Raw genomic sequence first — 24436 nt, 5'->3', positions numbered from 1 at the left:
AAAATATTTTTCTTATTTAGATATCATATTTTCCTCCGGCTTAATTTTCAACTCTAGAGCTGAAAATAAGCCTCAAATAAATATAATAGACCAATGAAGAAAATGTTTTTGACTCTTCATTATTTGCACTCCTATGCGTCAAAAAATATGACGCACAAGCTGTATGCGTGAAAAAATTACGCATAGCGGGAAAAAAAACAGCGGCCATTTTATGCAGGATGTGATGTAATAGGATATCCTGTTTACAGAATCTGTACAGTGGGTGTACTTTCACTTTCACTTTGTAGTCTCAGATTATTCTAGACTGTGTGGCTGTGTGCAAAGTGTTGTCCTGTGTATTAGTGCTTTTGTGTCCAGTGTACCCTCTCAATTGTGCTTTTGTCATCATTGTCTTGTTGTTGAATACTGTCTGAGTCTGTGTTGTATTATTTTGTCAAGTCCAGTGTTTTATTTATTGTCTGTGGGAGTCTGTTGTGGGTACTGTAATATAGGGGTTAGTTGGGCTCTTCTTCTTAAGTTTTCTTTGTATTTCACCACTCTACCTTTCCCCATTTCCCCCTTTTCCTTTTTCTACAACTTTTTCCCCTTTGTCAGTGCTGACATGTCTGGTAGGCCACGGCTTTCCAGGATGGGTGAGGAGGAATTGGGGGGATTTATATGGCTTGTTTGCCATTTCCTCCCACTCATGTTGGAGGCTGGGGATAGGGTGATACAGGGGTATCACACGGAGGCCCGTAAAGTCCGGTGGGGGAAGGTGCACCATCACTTGGTCTGTGTATATGGTAGCCTAAGGAATGACCATCAACTGAAGCACCGCTGGGCTGATCTGATATCCAGGGAGCAAGATCTGGTGGACCACCTGGGAATCAGGATTGGTGGCCATGTTGGTGAGTACAGATCAATTACATGTGCACATTTTAAAGCTGTGTGGCGACATGTGATGATTGTTACCCAATCTGCCAGATAAGTAGCTGACTGTGTGTAATGCTAGGGAAACCTACTGGGTAATTGATGCACAATGTGAAGGAAGACAAATGCTAGCAGTCAGGTAGCTCATGTTTTCTACACATACCGGTTGCCTGTAGCAGTATGTAATGTAGTGCTGCCTTTGTGTCAGACAAGCGACACATTAATGACGCAATTAGGACTCTACAGGTCACAATAGCCAGTGAAAAATGGATGTTGAAACATCATACCTACATATGTAGACGCCATAGCTAGACTGACATTTGTAAACCCTACATGATGCTATAAATGAGTACTGCCTTCACGTCAATTGAAGTTAGCAATGTTGTCCACACATATGTCACATGTGTGTCTGGTTGGTGTGTATGGAAACTGACCACATAGGCTGTTTGAGTTTGAGAGGTCATGCAGTCCTCAAGTAACCAGCTTTTGGATGTCTCTCTTGGATGCACATGATGAGATGAATGCACCCCTATATTGTTGGTGCATACTAATGGAGGTGCATCTTTGCCACCACATGACTGTTCAGGCCACTGCATGTCTGTTGTAGGGTGTGTAACTGTAGCAGGAGACTCATCCAATGTAAATGTTGCTCATGAATAATTCCATGCAGTATGAGCATGTGTGAAAGGGTTTCATTATTCATGTCATATTCTCACATTGTCTTTGTAATTGCAATTGTTTGTCAGTGCACGGATTCTGAGTATATTCTTCCTTCCATGCTTTACAGGTGGACCTGCACCGTACACAGTGGGAGAGGTGGCTCATTTTGAGGACCCCGACACCTACAGTGAGTGTTGCATGTGTGCTATTTTTAATGTTTGCTGGTGATGCATGATGGACTACTGTGTGTTCAACAGAATTCAAGGCTTGATGCGCTGCCCATTCATTAGTATTGTTCCATTAATGGGTTTTCAGTTATCACTTCATTTTGAGTTGACCTATGCTTATCCATTTCTCAGATTTTGGGTCTGTAGGCCATTCCAGTAGGGCCCGCTATGGGGAATGGGGTGAGTCATGTGGAATACACTGGTTAATGTAAGAGTTGCTCTGGGACTTGTCTCGGACTGAGTCTGCATTTCAGACTGACATTCTCCCAGATAGCTTCTGCAAATGGCTTGTCTGAAATCTGCTGCTTCCCTAGTTAACGATGGACTAAGTACACTGTAGGTTGGATCTTCCGGGGGCATGTACTTCCACAAGTTGCACTAGAAGTGTGTGGGACTAGAGTGCAATGGCCTAGGTGTACATTCTACTCATGATCATGGGTGTTCTTGGTCCTCTGTGTCTGTAGAAAAATATGCCTCACTGGTAGTATGTGATGTTGGCCTAAGTCAGTACATTTTGACATGTGTGGACCTTGGATAGGACAAGGTTTAGCTGACTCCGATTTGTTGCTAGCCCTTCACTGGTGTTGTGTGTGTGGAGGCAAAAACTTGTTGAGCTTTCTATACACTCCTGGGTGTGCATTGATTATGGGATTGTTGGATGTTCTTCCCACCCCCCCTCAAAGACTGCCATGTGTTTGGGAATAGGGTACCTAGGACTGTAGCAACCAGTATGTTACACAAACTTGTGACCATTTGAAACTTTGTCTTGAACCTAGTGTACACACTCGGTTATGGCACATGAGTTCTATACTAGCAAATCCAATTACAAATCGCAGATATTGAGGGTTGTGATTGTTATCACATACACTGACATATGTAGTCAAGGCAATAGGCGGAGGAGGTGCAGCCATAATGTCAGCTGCATTACTAATTATTTTGATGAGAAGTTTAGGCTGATGTCACCCATCATGTATAGACATGTATATGCTAGGTGTGAGATGCCCTTTGTATGCAGGCTTCCCATGTACTTCCTCTGAGACTTTCAATGATCTATGTGGTGATATGAGCTGTTACAACTACAGTAAAAGTAATTTCAAATTGACCCATTGTGCTATTCCACCCAATGCATTTCCTATGGTAAATAGTTGCCCTTTCTCTTCACAGCTGCAAACATGAGTGCCACACAGAGGCATGATTTTGAGAGGCGGGCCATGAGATTCCGGCACATCCTGCAGGTGCAGTCGGGGTTCCGACGGATGGCCCGAAAATACCAGGTGGATCGGGCCTCCGGAGCATGGTGGGCCTCACCACAGGGTGGGCCAACGTTACCCACTACAGCCACCACCACCACAACCACCAGTTCCCCCCAAGTGGCCCCAGCAACGGCGGGGACAGTTGTCCCTGCCTCTGCAGCACGACCTGGACCCAGCAATATCAGAGCTGCAGGACAGTCCAGTGGGCTACAAACAACTCCCACACAGAGCACCTCTGCCAGCACACAGACAGCAGCAGCACCTCCAATTGACCCTGCGCCATTCCAGGCTTTAGACCGCAAAATGGACAAGTTCATTCGGAATGTGGACAAGCTGAGCCAGGATGTGGCGTACATAAAGAAGCGGGTCAGGTCCATCAGGCGGACCCTACGGAGGGCCAACCTCTAGGACTTATATGGTCTATTTTAATTTATCCCTCCCCTCTCTCCTCTTTCCTTTTTATCATGATAGGTGGGTTTTGGGGATTAGTGTTAGGTTAGTATAGGTTGTTAGCTTAGTTAGTTTTAGGGAGGAGGGTGGGGGGTCCTTATTCTTTCTATTTTTCATTTTTGAGTGTGTGGGTGGGTGGGTGGGGGTCAATGTTGGGATTCCTGTCTGTTTAGAAAAAAAAAAAATATATATATATATAAAAAAAATACAAAAAAATATATGATTGTTTAGGATAGTATAGTATGTGTGTAGGTTAGTATGTGTTGTCCTGCATGTGTCCTGTCTCATAATGGTGGGTGGGGGGTTGATGTTTAGATCGATTTGTTATATGTGTAGAGTATGTTTAGCTTAGGTTAGTTAGGGACAGTTGTGGGTTAGGAGTAGTCAGATTAGATTAGTGTAGGTATGACTTTTCCCTTAGTTGCCTCTGGTGTGAATACTTATGAATAAATATATAGTTAACCCTTTGCATTATGTGTTAACTGCTACTTGATCATGGCCTTGCCATCAGTGTAGGTGATTGTTGTTCTATGACATTTGTGTCCTATGCTACACAACCAAGAAGAAAGAGGTTTAAAATGGCAGCTACCCCTGTGCTAACTTGGTAAGTATCCACCATTTGATAGAACCACCATTTGGAGTTTACATGGCTCACAAAGGATTTGTGTTGATGAGTATGTTTTCTACATCACAAAGTGTGCTTCCAGACTTGGAGGGTGATTCTAAGCTTGGCGGGCGGCGGTAGCCGCCCGCCAAGCGGGAACCGCCAGAAGACCGTACCGCGGTCAAAAGACCGCGGCGGTCATTCTGGGTTTCGCACTGGGCTGGCGGGCAACCGCCGAAAGTCCGCCCGCCAGCCCAGCGGGAAGCACCCTTCCCACGAGGACGCCGGCTCAGAATGGAGCCGGCGGAGTGGGAAGGTGCGACGGGTGCAGTTGCACCCATCGCGAATTTCAGTGTCTGCAAAGCAGACACTGAAATTCTTTGTGGGGCCCTCTTACGGGGGCCCCGCCAGTGCCCATGCCATTGGCATGGGCACTGCAGGGGCCCCCAGGGGCCCCGCGGCACCCCCTACCGCCATCCTGTTCCTGGCGGGAGACCCGCCAGGAACAGGATGGCGGTAGGGGGTGTCAGAATCCCCATGGCGGCGGAGCGCGATCCGCCGCCATGGAGGATTCTCAAGGGCAGCGGGAAGTCGGCGGTACACCGCCGACTTTCCGTTTCTGGCCGCGGCTGAACCGCCGCGGTCAGAATGCCCAGCGGTGCACCGCCAGCCTGTTGGCGGTGCTACCGCCGACCTCCGCCATGGTGGTAATTACCGCCAGGGTCAGAATGACCCCCTTGGTATTGTGGGGAATTTATTAGGTCGGACTGCAGTCTGATGTTCAGGGACATCTTTGTAGATGAGGTGTTGTTAACACTCTTGTCTTCTTGTCTTCATTACTTACATAGATCATGTGTGCAACAATTCTTCATGACTTCCCTTCTTGGAAGTATACTCAGAAAGGGTGATTGATGCTGTGTTTAGTTGTGTTTGCTTAGATTAGACTGCATAATTTAATGTTTTAGTATTGCATGGTGCCCACATTTATCAGCCACCATTAGTTGACTTTGATTGCTATTGATGGAGCATTATTCTGTCCGACACAGCATGATTGTGTGTGGTTTCTCCCTTCATCAGTTATTCTCCTCAGGATGGTCAGGCTATGATGCAATCCTGGCCACTGCACAGATGTATCAGACTACATGATGTCAGGACAGTTGTATTGACAAGCTACATGGTTGTCACACAGGCACTTTTGAGTTATCTACTGCACAGTTGATGTGTCAAATTACACAGAGACATATTAGGTGTGCAAGTGCTATTTATTGATAGGTGCTGTAGTGCGAAATGTACATTGTCCATGTTTGCTTGGTCCGTTCTAGTGCATTCTTACATGGTGATCCTACAGAAGGGGTGTGGATGATGCTCCTGACATGCTGGGGTGATGTTACAGACAGTGCAGAGGGACAGGATTTGCCGATTAGTAGGAGAGAGACATTCACTGGCAATGCTGACAAGTCATACAGTGGTTAGCAGAACAGTCATTGAGTATAGTTGTAGTGAGACTGGCAATTGACAAAACGTAGGACCTTGGTCAAAGTAGGCCATGTGCTTCCGGGTACTCTTCCGTGTGAATGTGATCTGTTCCATGTCTTCTTCTTCTGATGTGTGTGTTGCCTGCTTTGTCCTTGTTGTTGTTGGTTGTGAAGGGGCAACACACACCTCAGTGTTAGAAGACGTGGAGTCAGACATCCCGGTGGCTGCTCCCTGTGAAGGTCTTAAGGGCAGTACTGCAGCAAGGAGGGCCTGCTGGTTTTTGAGAATAGCAGCTACATCACGATGGTAGGCAGCCAGGTCGGCCCTGAGGGAGTCATGATTGCATTTGTGTATGCAGTGGAAAGTTTGGGGTGCGAGGTGTTGTGGCAACTCCCTTACTGCAGTGGTGAATTCCTTTATAGTTTCTTGTAGTCCTTGCAGTATGGATGTTAGGGCTTGCATAGCTGCTGCCTGATCTGCAGATGACATCATGCACGAGCGCACCCCCTCAAGGCTGGCTGCCATATTTTGCATCCCCACCGCACCTCCTTGGCCAGCTCCCGCTGTACTCCAACTACAGTTCTTCCAAAGCTGGTGCCAGTGTCGTCAGAGTCCTCAGCTGTATAGGAGCTGGCAGGTCTTGCAATAGGGGTGGTGGGTGGTTCTTCTGTGATGGCTGCTTGTTCTGTGCTCCTCCTTGTGACTGAAGGTGGGGTCTGGAGGGTTTCAAGGACCTTTTGGATGTCTCCTGGGGAATGTTTATGGGCTTGTCATCCATGTCATCAGGGAAATCAGGGACAGGCATATCGGCAGGAGATCCATGTTCCTCTGCAATGAAACAGGGTACAATTAGTGTGTCTGTGTTGTGACAATTTTGACGTAACATGCCAGCCTTTTGATGAATTTACTTTGTGATCTTGTTTGGTATTGGTATCTGCTGTCCTTCATATGGGCATTGTTATAGGCCTATGGCCCACCTGTGTGTCACATGTATGATATTGAGTTATCAGACTTGTCTGCCTAATCGCCTCTAGGTGTTGCTTTGTACCAAATAGGGAATAGCCATCTTTTTGTCCTACTCAACCCTCCGTGTATATCTATTCTTATGGTGAGACCTTTCATTGGCTGTGGTTGTTCTGATTGCCCTGGCAGCACACTTGCCTCTCAGGACCTGCCCCAATCCCTGATTGTTCACATTGACTTAATTGTAATTGACATGTGGCATATCCTATGCATGGCAATGTTATGATGTGATATGGATGTAGACATTGTTAATGTGTCCTGCTGATGTTGGGTAATGTGTGTTTAATTGGATTGCCCTGTTTATCGTATCAATGTCCTATTTGGTCCTCTGACTGTGAAGGTGTATTTCAGTGACCAGTTGCATGTGTCCCCTCCTCAATGCTGTTGTCTGAGCAGTATGACATTTGTGATGTTGCCTGGTTAGCCAGGCACGTGAAGGACCCTGACATATGCAGCATGGGTGTGTCCTTAGTGCTGTGTCGCTCCTATTGCTGTTTACTTTGGCTGATGTATGTGACAACTATGGGCATTGACATATGAGTGTACTGGGGCCTTTGTCTTGTTTCAGGAGATTGTTGCAGATGTCATCCTCACCCCCTAATTTAGGTATGTATGTTCCATGGGGAGGTTACTGCCATTGGCTACTATAGCTGCACAGAGATCAGAGGTGGTAGTGTCAACTGTTGTTGCGGTTACATTGCAGTTGTTGTTTTGGCTAGTGGATTGCTGATAGGGCCCTAGTTAATGTAGGAGATATTTTGGCTGATGAGTGCCAGGATGTAAGTTTGACGTAGTGGCCTTCCCTCCTGTCGAGGCTTTCCCTTAGCTCCATTGTTGTCATGACAAGATGCCCCCATGGGACTGTTGTTGGTGTTGTGTTATGTTGTGCCCCAGCTTCTGTATGTGCAGGGCATGCCCCCCTGCGGTGCCCCTTTACCCATGCCACTCCATGTATATGCTGACTTACATGCAATGTGTAGTAGGTATTTCCCCCCCTCCTTACAGTCTACATTATTGCATTATAATTCCCCATGCGACTTACCCTGCAGGTGCGTTGTCTCGTGGTAGTCTGCACTGTCCTGTCCTTGAATCCCAGTGACGATCTCCTCAGGGATGACGGCTGCAACCATCTCCACCATGTGGTCCAGGGCCTCCTGGTGTGCTGGACTCCCCCCTCCAGTCTGCAGTGCTGCCTTCCTGTTTTCAATTTTTTCCTTTGTCCTACGTTTGCAGTCATGCCAGCGTTTCTTACACTTGGTGACTGTTCTGCGTACTTCAGCCACACTGTTGATCTTTCTGGACCATGTACTTTTGAATTGCCTAGATGACATAGGTAACGAGTGTTACAATAATCAATTCTTAATTATGCACAGGCAGAAACTTGTGTGGACTGAAGCTCTGTTGGCAAGAAAGGTAAGAAGAGAAAATCACAGAATTAATTTGAGCTGTAAAGGAGATGTCCCTAACTAAACAGACTTCCAGGGATCTGTTCTAGGTAGCCATAAGATGAAGAGTCTCTGATGAGGAACAGGAACAGAAGCTCTGTTTTGCTATCATTTTATTTGTGAATAATAAGGCTCGTGGATTGCTGAATGCCCATCGGATATTACCTAGAGTTAGATAATAAATTCAATGATAGATAGCTCAGTCACACTTTCACTCATATATCATCTGCATAGGAGAGTGTAAAACAGTTACATTTTCATTTGTTATATGTAATACACCATGGAACTAAGAATGGACTGTATTGTACCCTGCAATGGATCAAAAATGTTTAATTACAAAGGAGGTATGGAACGGAGAGTGAAGAACAGTAAACCATATACAAATTAAACCAGTTCTCCACAGTCCAGCTAATACTGACTTATTTGAAGTGGTCAATAAATTAAACTGATCCTTGGTAGCAAACTTGGTGGACTGATTCAAAAAGAACAAGCCTGCCATTCACCATTATCAACCCAGATTTACTTAGCCTTTGAGCTGTTCTTGCAAGGCTACGCAAGGAGAATGCAAAGGCTTTAGTAAGGTTTACAAAGCCATGCAAGGAGCAAGTTGCACTGCTTTGCATGGCTTTGTAAAGAAATGTAATCCACTGCAACACCTTGTGGTGTATTACGTTATATTTTGAGCTGGAAGGCATTCCATTGGTGGAGCATGGGAGTCCCCATTCATCCGCCCATGAATTTGATATAATTCCAGATTCCAGAGTCGAGACCAAATGCATTGTGAATAGCTAACTAGCACACGCACATTTCTTCCCCAAGCCTTCCTTTCCCAGGAACTGCACAAAACACTATTAGTTTGTTAGGAGGCCTGCAATCCTCCTTCAATTAACTTGTTCATTAAGAGGGAGGCGGCTAGAACCTTATTATGGCTAAGGTAGGGAAATGTTATTGTTAGAAATGGGGTCTTTGGTTGGCAGCCAGGTTACACCCTGTCCAAGCAAGGGCCCTCACTCTAGTCAGGGTAAATGTGAATCACCCTTGGTTAACCCTGCGCTCACCCTCTTGGTAGCTTGGCACAAGCAGGCAGGATTAACTCCAGAAGCAATGTGTAAAGTATTTGTACCAACACACACAGTAACTCAGTGAAAACACTACAAGATGACATAACACAGGTTTAGAAAAATAGGGAATATTAACCTAAACACAACAAGACCAAAACGACAAAAATCCAACATACACAAGTCAAGTTATGAATTTTAAAAAGAATAAGAGTCTTAGGGCCTCATTACAACCTCGGCGGTCTTTCAAAAAGACCGCCGAGGCTGCGTGAGCCAGAATACCGCCATTGCCGGCGGTATTCCTGGCTCCCTATTATGACTTTTCCGCTTTGCCAGCGGACGGTAAAAGTGTTACCGTCCGCTGGCCCAGCGGAAAAGTCACATCAACATTGCTGCCGGCTCGTAATAGAGCCGGCGGCAATGCTGATGTGCAGCGGGTGCAGTAGCACCCGTCGCGCATTTCACTGCCCGAAATTCGGGCAGTGAAATGTGCGACCGGGCTATGCCTGGGGGCCCCTGCACTGCCCATGCCATGTGCATTGGCAGTGCAGGGGCCTCCAGGGGCACCCCAAGTCCCCTTACCGCCAGCCTTTCGATCAAATCAAATCATTAACATTTATAAAGCGCGCTACTCACCCGTGCGGGTCTCAAGGCGCTAGGGGAAAAGGGGGGGTTATCGCTACTCGACCAGCCAGGTCTTTAGGAGTCTCCGGAAAGCGGAGTGGTCCTGGGTGGTCCTGAGGCTGGTGGGGAGGGAGTTCCAGGTCTTGGCCGACAGGAAGGAGAAAGATCTCCCACCCGCCGTGGAGTGGCGGATGCGAGGGACAGCAGCGAGTGCGAGGCCAGAGGAGCAGAGGAGGCGGGTGGGGACGTAGAAGCTGAGGCGTCTGTTGAGGTATTCCGGTCCCTTGTCGTGAAGGGCTTTGTGTGCGTGGGTGAGAAGTCGGAAGGTGATCCTTTTGCTGACTGGGAGCCAATGCAGGTGTCTCAGGTGTGCGGAGATGTGGCTGCTGCGGGTTACGTCGAGGATGAGGCGGACCGAGGCGTTTTGAATGCGTTACAGGCGATTTTGGAGTTTGGCTGTGGTCCCGGCGTAGAGGGTGTTGCCGTAGTCCAGGCGGCTCGTGACGAGGGCGTGGGTCACGGTTTTTCTGGTGTCGGCGGGGGTCCAGCAGAAGATCTTGCGGAGCATGCAGAGGGTGAGGAAGCAGGCGGAGGACACGGCGTTGACTTGCTTGGTCATGGTGAGAAGAGGGTCCAAGATGAAGCCGAGGTTGCGGGCGTGGTCTGTGGGGGTCGGTGCGGTGCCGAGGGCCGTGGGCCACCAGGAGTCATCCCAGGCGGACGGGGTGTTGCCGAGGATGAGGACTTCCGTTTTTTCAGAGTTCAGCTTTAGGCGGTTGAGCCTCATCCAATCTGCGACGACCTTCATACCCTCTTGTAGGTTGGACTTGGCGCTGGCGGGGTCCTTGGTGAGGGAGAGTATAAGTTGGGTGTCGTCGGCGTAGGAGGTGATGATGATGTTGTGCTTGCGTACGATGTTGGCGAGGGGGCTCATGTAGACATTGAAGAGTGTCGGGCTGAGCGATGAGCCTTGAGGTACGCCGCAGATGATCTCGGTGGGTTCTGAGCGAAACGGAGGGAGGTAAACTCTTTGGGAACGGTTTGCGAGGAAGGAGGCGATCCAGTCCAGGGCCTGGCCTTGGATCCCGGTGGAGCGGAGGCGGGTGATTAGGGTGCGTTGACAGACGGTGTCAAAGGCAGCCGAGAGGTTGAGAGGAATGAGGGCGACTGTTTCACCGTTGTCCATCAGGGTTCTGATGTCGTCTGTGACTGAGATGAGGGCGGTTTCAGTGCTGTGGTTGGTTCGGAATCCGGTTTGTGAGGGGTCGAGCAGGTTGTTGTCTTCCAGGAAGGTGGTCAGCTGTTTGTTGACGGTCTTCTCTATTACTTTGGCTGGGAAAGGCAGAAGAGAGATGGGGCGGAATTGTTTCAGGTCGCTCGGGTCAGCCGTAGGTTTCTTTAGTAGGGCGTTGACTTCGGCGTGTTTCCAGCATTCGGGGAAGGTAGCAGAAGAAAAAGAAGAGTTGATGACGGTCTGGAGGTGTGGGGCGATGATGTCGTCGGCTTTGTTAAAGATGATGTGCGGGCAGGGGTCCGAAGGGGCGCCGGAGTGGATAGAGTTCATGATGGATTTGGTTTCTTCCGTGTTGATGTGGGTCCAGTTGTTGGTGGTGATGGCCGGGGATGCGGGTTCGGTGGTGTTTGGTTGGGTCTGGTGTCCGAAGCTGTCATGGAGGTCGCTGATCTTGCGATGGAAGAAAGTGGCGAGGGATTCGCACAAATCCTGTGAGGGCGTGACGGCGTTGGCGTTGGCGCTAGGGTTGGAGAACTCCTTGACGATGCTGAAGAGTTCTCTGCTGTTGTGGCTGTTTTTGTCCAGTCTGTCGGTGAAAAAGTTTGTTTTGGCTGCGCGGATCAGGTGGTGGTGTTCGCGGGTAGCGTTCTTGAGGGCGGTCATGTTGTCAGCGGTGTGGTCCTTGCGCCAGGCTTTCTCAAGGGCGTGACAAGTTTTCTTTGATTCTTTGAGGGTGTCAGAGAACCAGAGAGGTTTTTTGGTGTTGGTCTGTCGATGCGTGCATTTGAGGGGAGCAAGGTTGTCTGCGCAGTTGGAGATCCAGTTTGTGAGGTTGAGGGCTGCGTCGTTGGGGTCGGTGGTGAGGGTGGGTTGGTTGGCGGCGAGTGCGGAGAGGAGTTGCTCTTCAGGGATCTTGTTCCACTGTCGACGAGGGATGGGTTGAGTGCAGAGGTGGCGGGTCTCGCGTCGGAATGTGAAGTGGACGCAGCTGTGGTCAGTCCAGTGTAGGGCGGAGGTGTGGCTGAAGAAGACGTGTTTGCTGGCGGAGAAGATAGGGTCGAACGTGTGTCAGGCGATGTGGGTGGCGGTGTTCACCAGTTGTTTGAGGCCGAGGTTGGCGAGGTTGTCGAGCAGGGTGGTGGTGTTGGGGTCGTTGTTTTGTTCCAGATGGAAGTTGAGGTCGCCTAGGAGGATGTAGTCCGGTGAGGCGAGGGCGTGAGGGGAGATGAAGTCGGCGATGGCATCGCTGAAAGGGGCGCGTGGTCTGGGAGGACGGTAGACAAGGGATCCTCTGAGGGTGGTCTTCGGGTCGGTGCAAATCTGAAAATGCAGGTGTTCAGCGGCGAGAGGGGTGTCTTCGGTGGAGGTGGTGACGCTGATGGAGTCTTTGAAGACGATGCCGATATCTCCTCCTGCTTGGTTGGTGCGGTCTTTCCTGGAGATCTTGTAGCCTTCGGGGATGGCGGTGGCGATGTCTGGAGAAGAGGAGGTGTTCATCCAGGTCTCCGTGATGAAGGCGACGTCTGGTACTGTGGAGTCCAGGAGGTCCCAGAGTTCAACGGCGTGTTTGTGGACGGAGCGAGCGTTGACTAGGATGCACTTGAGGTGGTTGATGGCGCGTGTGCTTGTGGTCGTGGTAGTTGCGTGGTGGAATATGCGTTTGCAGGAGTTGCAGGCGAAGGGTCCATGGGTGTGTTTGGGGTGAGCTTGGAAGCAGGTGTTGGAGCGTCCTGGGTTGAGGGCGTGGAAGGTGGTGGGGTCGTAGCGGATCAGTGGGGCTTGGGAGAGCTGGGGACCAGGGGTCGTGGTGCTGGGCGCGGGCCAGGCGCGGACGGGCACACACGGGCTTGCCTCTGCCGCGCCCGCTGCGCCATTGCGCAGCGGCCGCCATATGAGGTAGGAGGGGGGGGAGGGGTCAGCTGGGGGCGAATGGGAGCTGGGGGGCGGGGGCGTGCAGGAGGTCGCGGCGGGATAGCGCGAGGGAGGGGGGACAGGTAGAGTGAGAAGAGCTGGGGGAAGGGGGTTTAAGGGTGGAGGGGGGTGAGTGTTAGGAGGTTTAGGAGATTAGGGAGAAAGATAGGAGTAGGGTTGTGAAGATAGGGGAGGGGGGGTTGTAGAGGTGGGTGAGGGTGAGAGGTAGAGTGAGAGGATAGGAAGATAGGTAATAGAGGGGGTGGCGGGAGGGGGGTGAGAGATAGAGAAATAGATAGAGAAAATAGATAGATAGAGAAATCGATAGATAGAGAAATAGATAGAGAGATAGGAAGATAGGAGGAGGTGGAGAGTGAGGGAGTTAGATAGTGGGATAGAGAGATAGAGAGATAGGTAGATAGGAGGAGTGAGGGAGGTAGATAGTGAACGGGTTAGATAGGGGAGATAGAGAGGGGGATGTGAGTGAGGGAGGGGGATGAGGCAAGAGCAGGAGGGCAGGCGCGGGGAGAAGAAGACGGAGGAGGCCGAAGAGCCGAAGGCAGAAGATAGAAGACAGAAGACCGGAAGAACAGAAGAACAGAAGAACAGAAGAACAGAAGAACACAGAAGAACACAGAAGAACACAGAAGAAGATACAGAAAACGAAGAACAGAGGGCAAAAGACCACAGAAGAAGATGAGGAGGAAGAGAGGCGACAGGAGAGGCTGAGAAGCACACAGGAGAAGAGAGAAGACGGGGAAAAGAAGAGTACAGAAGAAGATTACAGACGAGGAGCGAGGAGGAAGAACAGAGAAGAAAAAAAGAAGAAAAGAAGCAGGAGCAGGAGAGAGGGTGAGTAGCGCGGGGCAGAGCGAGGGGCTGGGAGGTGGGGGGTACTTACTGTGAGGTGGGTCTCAGGAACTCAGGAACCTGTAGGAGCTGGAGGAGCTGCAGGGGGAGCGACCTACCCTTGGGTTAAGGGTCGCTACCACTGTCGCGCAGCGGCACCATATGAGGTAGGGGGGGGAGGGGTCAGCTGGGGGCGAATGGGAGCTGGGGGGCGGGGGCGTGCAGGAGGTCGCGGCGGGAAAGCGCGAGGGAGGGGGGACAGGTAGAGTGAGAAGAGCTGGGGGAGGGCGGTTTAAGGGTGGAGGGGGGTGAGTGTTAGGAGATTTAGGAGATTAGGGAGAAAGATAGGAGTAGGGTTGTGAAGATAGGGGAGGGGGGGTTGTAGAGGTGGGTGAGGGTGAGAGGTAGAGGGAGAGGATAGGAAGATAGGTAATAGATGGTGTGGCGGGAGGGGGGAGAGATAGAGAAATAGATAGAGAAAATAGATAGATAGAGAAATCGATAGATAGAGAAATAGATAGAGAGATAGGAAGATAGGAGGAGGTGGAGAGTGAGGGAGTTAGATAGTGGGATAGAGAGATAGAGAGATAGGTAGATAGGAGGAGTGAGGGACGTAGATAGTGAACGGGTTAGATAGGGGAGATAGAGAGGGGGATGCGAGTGAGGGAGGGGGATGAGGCAGGAGCAGGAGGGCAGGCGCGGGGAGAAGAAGACGGAGGAGGCAGAAGAGCCGAAGGCAGAAGATAGAAGACAGAAGACCGGAAGAACAGAAGAACAGAAGAACAGAAGAACAGAAGAACACAGAAGAACACAGAAGAAGATAAAGAAAACGAAGAACAGAGGGCAGAAGACCACAGAAGAAGATGAGGAGGAAGAGAGGCGACAGGAGAGGCTGAGAAGCACAGAGGAGAAGAGAGAAGACGGGGAAAAGAAGAGTACAGAAGAAGATTACAGACGAGGAGCGAGGAGGAGCGAGGAGGAAGAACAGAGAAGAAGAAAAGAAGAAAAGAAGCAGGAGCAGGAGAGAGGGTGAGTAGCGCGGGGCAGAGCGAGGGGCTGGGAGGTGGGGGGTACTTACTGTGAGGTGGGTCTCAGGAACTCAGGAACCTGGAGGAGCTGGAGGAGCTGCAGCGGCAGGGGGAGCGACCTACCCTTGGGTCAAGGGTATGGCGATGGCGGTGTTTACCGCCACGGACAGGCTGGCGGTCGGGGACTCATAATCCCCAGGGCCGCTGCCCTGGGGATTATGACCGCCAGGCGGAAGCCTGGCGGTATGTTGGAGGGGCCAGCGGTATGGCCGTGGCTATTGCGCCACGGTCATAATAGCTGGCGGAACACCGCCAGCCTGTTGGCGGTGTTACCGCCAGCTTACCGCCGGCCGCCAGGGTCGTAATGATCCCCTTAATCCTTAGAAACAATGAGAACGCTGCTATTGCACAAAAGTACCTGGGTAGCGTCAAAATAAAGCCACACTGGAGTGTGCATTGAAAAAGGCCAGCGATCCGTTGATTTCTCACTCGCAAGCGAGACAGTGTGTCGTTCCTCCTCCGGTCAGGTTGGCGTGCGTCGTTTCCCATCTCCTGCAAGAGAGCGATGTGCAGGAGAGTGGGGTGTCGTTTAGTAGGCGCAAGGCGGGTGGTGCATCAAAAGTTTTCCCACACGCGGTCTTTGCATGGATGTCTGTCCTTTTCCACCAGCTGCACCTTTGAAGGGCCCAGAGACAGGTTAGGGCACCACTTGGCAGGCAGGACTCTCAGCAGAAAGCCCTGGTCCTGGGAGAGAGAAGTCTTTGTTGTCCCTCAGACTTCAACAAAAGGAGGCAAGCTCAGTTTAAGCCCTTGGAGATTCTTCACCAGTGGGAAGTCACACAAAAGTCAGTCTTTGTCCTCTCTCAGGTAGGAGCAGCTACTGTAGCCCAACCCAGCAAAGCACAGTCACAGGCAAAGGGGCAGTACTCCTCGTCCAGCTTCTCCAGCTCTTCTCCCTGGCAGAGCTTTCTCTTTGTTCCAGAAGCAATCTGATTTTCATGGGTTTTGGGTGCTCTTCTGCCTTTGAAGTAGGCGTACTTCAAAGAAAAGTCTCTGTTGTTTTAAAGATCCTGCCTTGGCCAGGCCCCAGACACACACTAGGGGGTTGGAGGCTGAATGGTAAGAGGGAGGCACAGCCCTTTCAGGTGTAAATGGCCACTCCTCCCCTCAGCCCAGATGGTCCATCAGAATATGCAGGCTACAGCCCATCTCCCTTTCTGTCACTGTCTAGCGGAGAGGTGTAAACAGATGAACTGTCAAACTGACCCAGACAGGGAATCCACAAACAAGCAGAGTCACAGAATGGTTTAAGCAAGAAAATGCCTACTTTCTAAAAGTGGCATTTTCAAACACACAATCTAAAAACCAACTTCACTAAAATATGAATTTTTAAATTGTGAGTTTAGAGACCCTAAACTCCATATGTCTATCTGCTCCCAAAGGGAATCTGCTCTTTAATAATATTTAATGGCAGACCCCATGTTAACCTATAAAAGAGATAGGCTTTGCAACAGTGAAAACCACATTTGGCAGTATTTCGCGGTCAGGACATGTAAAACACATAAGTATATGTCCCACTTTTAACATCCACTGCACCCTGCCCATGGGGCTATCTAGGGCCTACCTTAGGGGTGCTTTACATGAATAAAAGGGAAGGTTTAGGCCTAACAAGTGGGTATACTTGCCAAGTTGAATTGGCAGTTTAAAACTGCACTCACAGACACTGCAGTGGCAGGTCTGAGCTATGGCTACAGGGCTACTAATGTGGGTGGCACAACCAGTGCTGCAGGCCCACTAGTAGCATTTGATTTATAGGCCCTGTGCACCTCTAGTGCACTTTACTAGGGACTTACTAGTTAAATCAAATATACCAATCATGGATAAGCCAATGCACATATATCATTTATACAGGGAACACTTACACTTTAGAACTGGTCAGCAGTGGTAAAGTGTCCAGAGCAAACACAGCAGCAAAAATAGAGTCCAGCACACAGAATCGACCTGGGAAGTAGAGGCAAACAGTTAGGGAAACCATGCCAATGATACCATGTCTAACAGTTATAATTCCTTAAGTGCCATACGGAGTACAGATAACACAAACATGGCAGTGGAAATACACTTGGTGTACCCCTTTACCCTAAAATTAATACCTGACTGGCATCTGTAGGTGAAACGGTGTGGTGGTGTAGGTTCCATCCTTAAGATATAATAATGGAGAGAGCCCAGAGCCTGCCAAAATCACTACAGCTACAGTTGTACACTATGTATGATCACACTAATTAGAAGGCCTACACTAGGTTAGAACTAATACCTGGAGGGCCTCACCTGGGATCACCTAGCTGTGCGCAGATACAGGGTTGCTGTAGACAGATGTCTCACATGCCCAGTTGGCGCATTTGTGCACATCCATCTGCTCACATATTTGCATGCGACCAGCCTAGAGCTTCTTAACCCATCAATGCAGCAGTGGATCTCATCTTAAAAAGCGTACACTGGCGATTAGCACTCCCAGTCCATTTCCACAGAATATACTGCGAGTGAGAATCAGGCATTGAGAACCACTCACAGTAATAGTCTAAAACTGAGTAAAGTGTCTTCAATCCGGGGCCTTTTAATGAGCTCAGCCCATTTGAACACTAACTTGTAAATTAAATTTGGCGTTATGGGCAGATTAATTTCACAACGTCAGCTACTGAGTGGAGGGTTTCACGCAAATATGGAGTTATAATTTACTGTAGTGCAAGCTTATTTTCCAAGACGATGTTCTATTATAACGTGTTTCGTTACTCTTTGTTTTTTAATGTGTTTGGAAGATAAGGATTGCTTGTACTTAATTGAAATTTCCACCGATATAGATATGAATGTTTTAACTACAACTATGCTTGCCAAAGTGTTTTCCCCTATGACCATCTTACCGACACATATAGATTTAGAATATTTAACAAGGTATACTTTTCTCATGCTATTTATGGCTCAACATATGTTTTACTTTATGTTGCTCAACCGATAAGACTAGCACAAAGTAAACGCAAGTACCAAAAATCTAATGAGATACATGGCCTAAGTTGGTGCACTTTGAAAAAGAAGATGCTGCAAGTTATCACAGAGCGTTTAAGCATTTTGCAGCTCACTGGGGCCTAGATTTACAAGGTTGTGACCTGAGGCAGCACAGCAAATAAAGCTGCTATGCTGCTTTGCATCAAATGGAGAGAGAAAAAATTTGCCATATCTACTAACATATGGCACTATTATTCTCTCGCCCATTACTGGCGCCTTTTTCGCTGCTATGTACCAAGGTCCACACACTTGTTACAGGACACTAACACTTTTCTAACGCCCTGCTTGCTTTCTGCAATTGCCTCTACCTTCCTGACCCTTGATGCAAGAAGTAACAAGGGCAGTGCCTTTTAAGTAATCTAATTTTATTCCGTGAATTCTGACTGTTGGGGCAAAGATAATCACATCTCTCGGTACCCTTATCATAATTAATTAACATATTTTGTTATAGTCCTTCACCCATGTAATATGCATCCTATAGAAAACAAAAGTGATTGCCGCTCTTACTGTAAGCTCTAAGGTGGTCCGTGTTCATCTAATTCCCATGCACTCTGCATATTAAGCAAACATATTTACTAAAATTCTTTAATAATATTTAATCATTTAATTTTGTCAAATGTCAGTGGAATAGATGGCGATTACACAAGTATAATTCTATCACAAATCTTCTGCGAATCCCATTTCTTTTCCAGATAAATCGCCATCCAGTCAAAGCCGATTTGGGTGCCATATGTCCATTAATTACACAGATTGTCCGTAATTTAGCCCTCTGTTCGTTGACCCTTATTGAGGTCATAACAGATATAGGCCCTGATTTACAAGAACCTGGCTCATCAGTACTGATGCACCAGATTTCTTGCACCCACAGACACCTAACAACACCCTGGTGTAAAGTATTTGCAATACTGTGCACCATGGCACATGTGAGGCCAATAGAGTCTAAAAAAATTATGCTATTGTGGCGCTTTGCGTCAAAATTTTTCACACAAGTGGAGCTAAGTGCAAGAAGACCCATTGATTTCAATGGGTGCGTCCTTTAAGCCTCTGCTTTGAGCAGGCTTTACAAATTACGTCAAAAATGGCACAATTAAATCTTGTTGATTTCATTGCAACATTTTTGCGGGCTTCCTAATGCCAGAATGCCCCCCCTTGCATACATTGTGCCTAGCGCAGGCATAATGTGGAGCAAGGGGCCACAAAGTGGCACAGTGCATGCATTGCGCCACTTTGTAAATGTGCTGAAGTTTTAGCTTCTTTGAGCCAAATTAGTATAAACAAAATGACGCTAATGTGATGTAAGGAGGCCCTAGGGCCTTGTAATGGCTCATAATATGCCCTTAATTTAAGAGGTCTGTATGAAACTGTGCAACTAGCTGCTCCAATGATGTCATTTTAATCCGCTTTCCACTTGTCTGAATATACATTAGAACTGGCTTCCAGAAAGCTAGGAAACGTTGCTGGAAAGAACTGAGACGTATTTTCAATAGAACAGATAACATTGTGGAACTTTTGAAAGTCTCTCGTTGGTTGCCTGTGGTTGCTTAAATCATTATTGCTTTCAAATGTGTTTAATTGTTTTGCTGTTATCTTCTCATATAATGTAGCACAGCGCTTTATTATACCTATGTGTTTATTTATCTTGAGAAAAGTAAATCATTTTTATGTTTTTGTTATTATTGTTTATGGTGAACTGGCAGGCTGATGGGCAGAGGGATGGATGAAGACTGTGGATTAATGTAGAAGGTGTATACGAGTGGATGGATGAATGAACTGATGGTACATTGGTCAAAAGATGGATGGATTCGCACGGATAAATAAAAAGTTGGATTGGCACATTGAAGGATGGGTGGATAGCTAGCCATTGAATGGATGTGTGCTGTAATAGATAGATTGGTGGGTATTTGAATGAATGGATGGATGCTTGGATGGATAGACAGATGGACAGACTGATCTGGGTGGGTGGATGGATCCTGGTGGGTGCATGAATAGACATATTAATGGATGGATATAGTCATGAGTGGATGGGTCTGAATGGATGGGATGGTCTAGATGTATGGATTTTGGTGGATGCATGGATGAATGGAGAGATATAAACAAGTGCATTTTACCAATAATCTTCACTGGCATTTTCAACAAAATGTACATAGAACTAAACACATTTTCTTGCATCACCACGCAGCATATCTTTGCAGTGTGAGTATACATGTAGGCACATCAATGGCAACAGTGGCACTACAAGAACAATAGATGGACACAAATGCTTTTCTGTTAGCATGCTTCTCAGTTAGCCCTTACCACAAGTGTCAGTGCCCACTACATCTGTCACAGTATAATGTGCGTGGGAATCCCAGAAATAATAATAATTTACAGGAATCCAATATTTTCTGGTGCTTGCCTGGGCAGTTCTGGGGCATGCACATAGGAATCGAAAGTGTTATGCAGGGGTTGAATTCACATGCCCAAGTTTTCTTTTGTGGAGAGTCTCTCTAAGCCATTTACATGTAATTTCTTGCTTAGCTACTATGAAACTGATGTGCAGAAATGCTCTGGTTTACCTGTTTCAAGTTTCAGTGCAGTATTAAGCAGGCCAGATTTGGATTGAGCGCAAGAAATCTCCTGAGCCCTTGCAATTCTTTGTTGGCCACTCTACGCCTAAAGGTCTCTATCACAATGCATAGCAAGGTTAAGTCGAATGAGTCACCCTCTGCATCATTTAATCTTACGGAAAAAGGGTAGGAGTCACGTAGGAAGCTCCAGAGCTGCTTGTGTGTCAAGTAGTTGTGGTCGATGTACTTGATTGGATTAATGTGAATTGGACTGAAATTGCTTCTTTTCTTGGAGCCATCAAAGCATTGAACAACGCTTGATTAAGTAGACTAAGGTCAAGCTCCTAAGCCTCACACAGTGCAGGCATGGGCATTGCACCCACACGTAGTGGCTTCTAGTGGGTTAAACTCTTGCAAGGTGTTGATCAATTCCAGACAAGAGGGCCTGGCAAAGCTGTAAATATGTAAAACATTGATGTTCATGGAGATTAAGCACAAAGTATAGGTCACTTGAAGAGTGGACAGTATTCTCCAACACAACATCCCCTAATTTGGAGATGCCTTTATGTACCAACACCCAAAGCCTGGTAGGAAATTGACTTCTTTTAACATTGTTCCCAGGCATAGCAGAGTGTCACTTCTGAGAGGTCTATCCCACTTAATGGCTGCAGTCTATCATTCCATGCACAAATTATCTCTGAGGCCAGTAGTGAGGTACTGTTGGTCAGTGGGTTGTCCTTGCATTAAAGATGCAGAGGCTAAGCATCATCACTCATTTTTCTCTAAGTGTGGTCTGAGATAAGGCTGTTTTTCCAGACCATCAGTTGGAGTTGAGGTGATATGATAGTATGTCAATCAGGACCAAGCCTCCATTCTATGGGGACTTCATGTATTTACTCATGGCCATCGTACAATAGCATTCATCCATATGAACTTGTTTACATGGCATTGAACCACATGAAAATGTGACAGGGATACAATATGGATAATTGTGGAGGTTGCACAGTGTTTGAGGGAATGATACAATTTAAATTGTGAGGACTCGCCCCATCAAGGATAGCAGAAGAAGGACAAATATAGAAAGTTTTTTTGGAGACTTCCAGAAGTTGAGCCTTATTTCCCTGCCACCCACTAATCTCATCTTTTGATACTTAGATGCCAAGGCATCTAAGACCGTCAATCACAATGTTCAGGTCTCAAATCAAGTGTACATACTGTGCATCACTCTTGATGAGGTAGAAAACTAAGTGAAGCATGAGGCCTGAATATTTGCTTCATATATGCAACATTTCAAGAGGTTGAGGGACAGACAAGGCAGGACACTGAAGGTTAAGTAGGAGATCATTTGAATGGAGGGACACTGTCCTCCTTATATCTGGCCCAGCAAAGCCCTTAATGTAGGCATCTCAATGGTACTATTCCTCCAGAAGGTATATGGCTAGGGCAAAGAATAGTGGGGATAAGGGGCACCCCACCTCTTTCTTTTCTCTATTGACTCCAGCTACGAGTTGCATGAGAAGAGGTGGATGTATTGGATAAAGTTATGGCCCAAGTTACTCCATTCAAGATAGAGGAGAGAAAGTCTCAGTTTATGGAGTTGAAGACTTTCTGGAAATCTATCTTAAGCAGAGCAATCAGACCCCCAAAGCAGTGTGCCAGAGCCAAGTAGACTAACTTAACTTGAACCCATTTGGATCTGGGTGCTCCAGGGGACTAATCAAAGTAGTAAGGTAATTTGTCAGTACCTTAACAAGAATTGTAATCTCTATTTAGGAGGGGGATGGATCAGGACGTGCAGGAGTCAGTTAGCCTTCAGGGCCTTTGGATCATGATAATCTCTGCCCTTTGCAGTTCAGATTATAACAGATAGTTTGTCACAAGATATTGAACAGTGCAAGGACAGGTAGGATTAACTTACCCAAAAAAGCTCTTTAAAAAATGCCACTCGGAGGCCATTGGGACCTTTTTCCCCATATCAAGGTAGCAGATCACCTTGTCTGGCTCTGTAGTGCTGCATGAAAACATTGGAATCAAAGGTTATGCATTGCCACCACATGGGGAGGGCCACCCATCACACACAGGGTTCGATAATAATCAACAAACAAAAGAAGCAACTGATACTCTTTGATAGGATAACTATGTGACCTAGGATCTGTTGAAAGAAGCAACTGGAATGACTCTTTAGTGAGCCAACAAAGGAGCTTGCTTTGTTTCATCAGTGGCTGTGTCACCAGCCAAGTCTGGTGACACAGTAAATCATAAACAGATTGTTTAGATGAATCTGCCAGAGGAGATGTTTATGGTGGTCTAACTATGAGAGTGATTCAGTCGTTTAGGAAGTAGGAAATGTTGCTTGTAGGGTGAGGAGACCTGCCTCCAGCCTCAACAGAGTTTCTTGCTGAAGTCAGTTGTGGCCTGCTATGCTACTAATCACAGCACACAACCCAGATCATGTCCTTAAATGCTTCCCATATTGTCATGGGGAGAACATTGTCAATACATTAATTTGAAAGTGTAACTATCCAGAGCCAGAGGTTAAGCATCAGGCAGAAACCATGCACCAAGTCTCCATCCTGTCAGTTACCTTCGCCCACCAAGGACCAGCCTGAGTGTCAATAGGAGTAAAATCTGGCAGGTGCTTGGCAGGAACATGTCTATTCACAATGTGCCCAAGTTTGAGGAGTGGCTTTAGAAAGTAGTCAATCCTAGAAAAAGCTGTGTGAGCATGAGAGTAAATATAAACTATTGTTCATTCTATTGTGAAAAATACAAATGACTTCCTAGGGCACGTGAATGCACAAAGCAATCTATTTTAGTTGTTTTACACAGTAAATTGCCATTTTGTATTGCTGCGACTGGCGCTAAATTTCACGCCAAACCTATTTGTTTTGCTAATTTTTAATTACATTGTATCAGTTTGCAATCTGACATTTCTTTGAAGGACAAAATCTTGTAGCTTACCAAAGATGGGAGGGTGGGGTAGGTCAAGCAGTGCTAAATAGACGTTTGATGACACCCCCCCTACTAATATCACCAGAAGCGATCAATGCAAAACACAAACATACATACAATCTATCAAATGGTAATCTCAATATCAAATAATGTTTAATGTTTATGTTTGCTAGTATTTTAATATTTAAATAAGCCCAGTTATATATGAATATTTTCTCAATAGTTCGATGCATTATAAAAACCAAAACACATAAACCTACAATGACTTGTAGTTGTGTCAACAGTGTCTTTACTTCACTTTTATATTATTGTTTGACCAACACAGATGTGTCTGGAAAATTGACCTGTTGTCTTGTGTTTTTGTTTCGAAAATTGACCCTTTTTTTTAAATTTCCACAGTCACTGCCCAGAATTTTCCTCTATGACATGTGGTCACCCTAATGCTGAATCAAACATTACACAATATGACTGAAGCTTTTTGGGGTCATTTTCATATCAGCTATGTTTAGGGTTAGATTTTTATAAAGTGAAAGTTGCAAAACACTGAAAAATGCAAACTAATATACATATATGATTTACTCATATCTGCATTAATTTGTGTTTTTTAATATATGAATCACATCTTTGAACAAGGGGGGTTACTTTAATAATGACTAGGTTATGTATGAATACTTATATTTGCTGACAGCACTCTTCTTTTTTTAGATTTTGATGAATGTGCTATATACGGAGCATGTAGTCAAAAGTGCATAAATTCAGTTGGGTCATATACCTGTAGCTGCGTGGAAGGATACCTAATGCAGTCTGATAACAAAACCTGCAAAGCCAAGAATGGTAAGTATTCCAACCCTTATTAGAAATGGTATTATAAAATGACTTTCATTCATGTCAATTCAACTATAACATATACAATGTACCGTCACATTTTCACACTATTTACAAGAATTAAACTAACCGAAAAGTTAATTAAGAAAATAAAAACATAGACAAGACGGTATATATATATCTCAAAAGCACTGTGTAGTTACGGTTCAGCTGCAACAATTTCAGTATGTTTGTTTTTGATTTGGTTATCACTGGATCTGCACCAAATCTGGCATATGGAGATATGAAGCATGGAGTATATGGTG

General features: G+C 46.8%; 1 protein-coding gene across 1 annotated transcript in view; it reads left to right on the top strand.

The window, feature by feature from the left end:
- The window catches only part of LRP1B (LDL receptor related protein 1B), a 4500992-nt gene that overhangs the window by 1440235 nt on the left and 3036321 nt on the right, over positions 1-24436 (top strand). Inside the window, exon 5 of the mRNA XM_069225083.1 lies at positions 24012-24140. Coding sequence (XP_069081184.1) covers positions 24012-24140 — 129 coding nt within the window. The remainder of the gene's footprint in view (positions 1-24011; positions 24141-24436) is intronic.

Source organism: Pleurodeles waltl, chromosome 3_1 (assembly GCF_031143425.1).
Source record: "Pleurodeles waltl isolate 20211129_DDA chromosome 3_1, aPleWal1.hap1.20221129, whole genome shotgun sequence".
Lineage (NCBI taxonomy): Eukaryota > Metazoa > Chordata > Amphibia > Caudata > Salamandridae > Pleurodeles > Pleurodeles waltl.
This window is presented reverse-complemented; position numbering and strand designations above follow the sequence as displayed.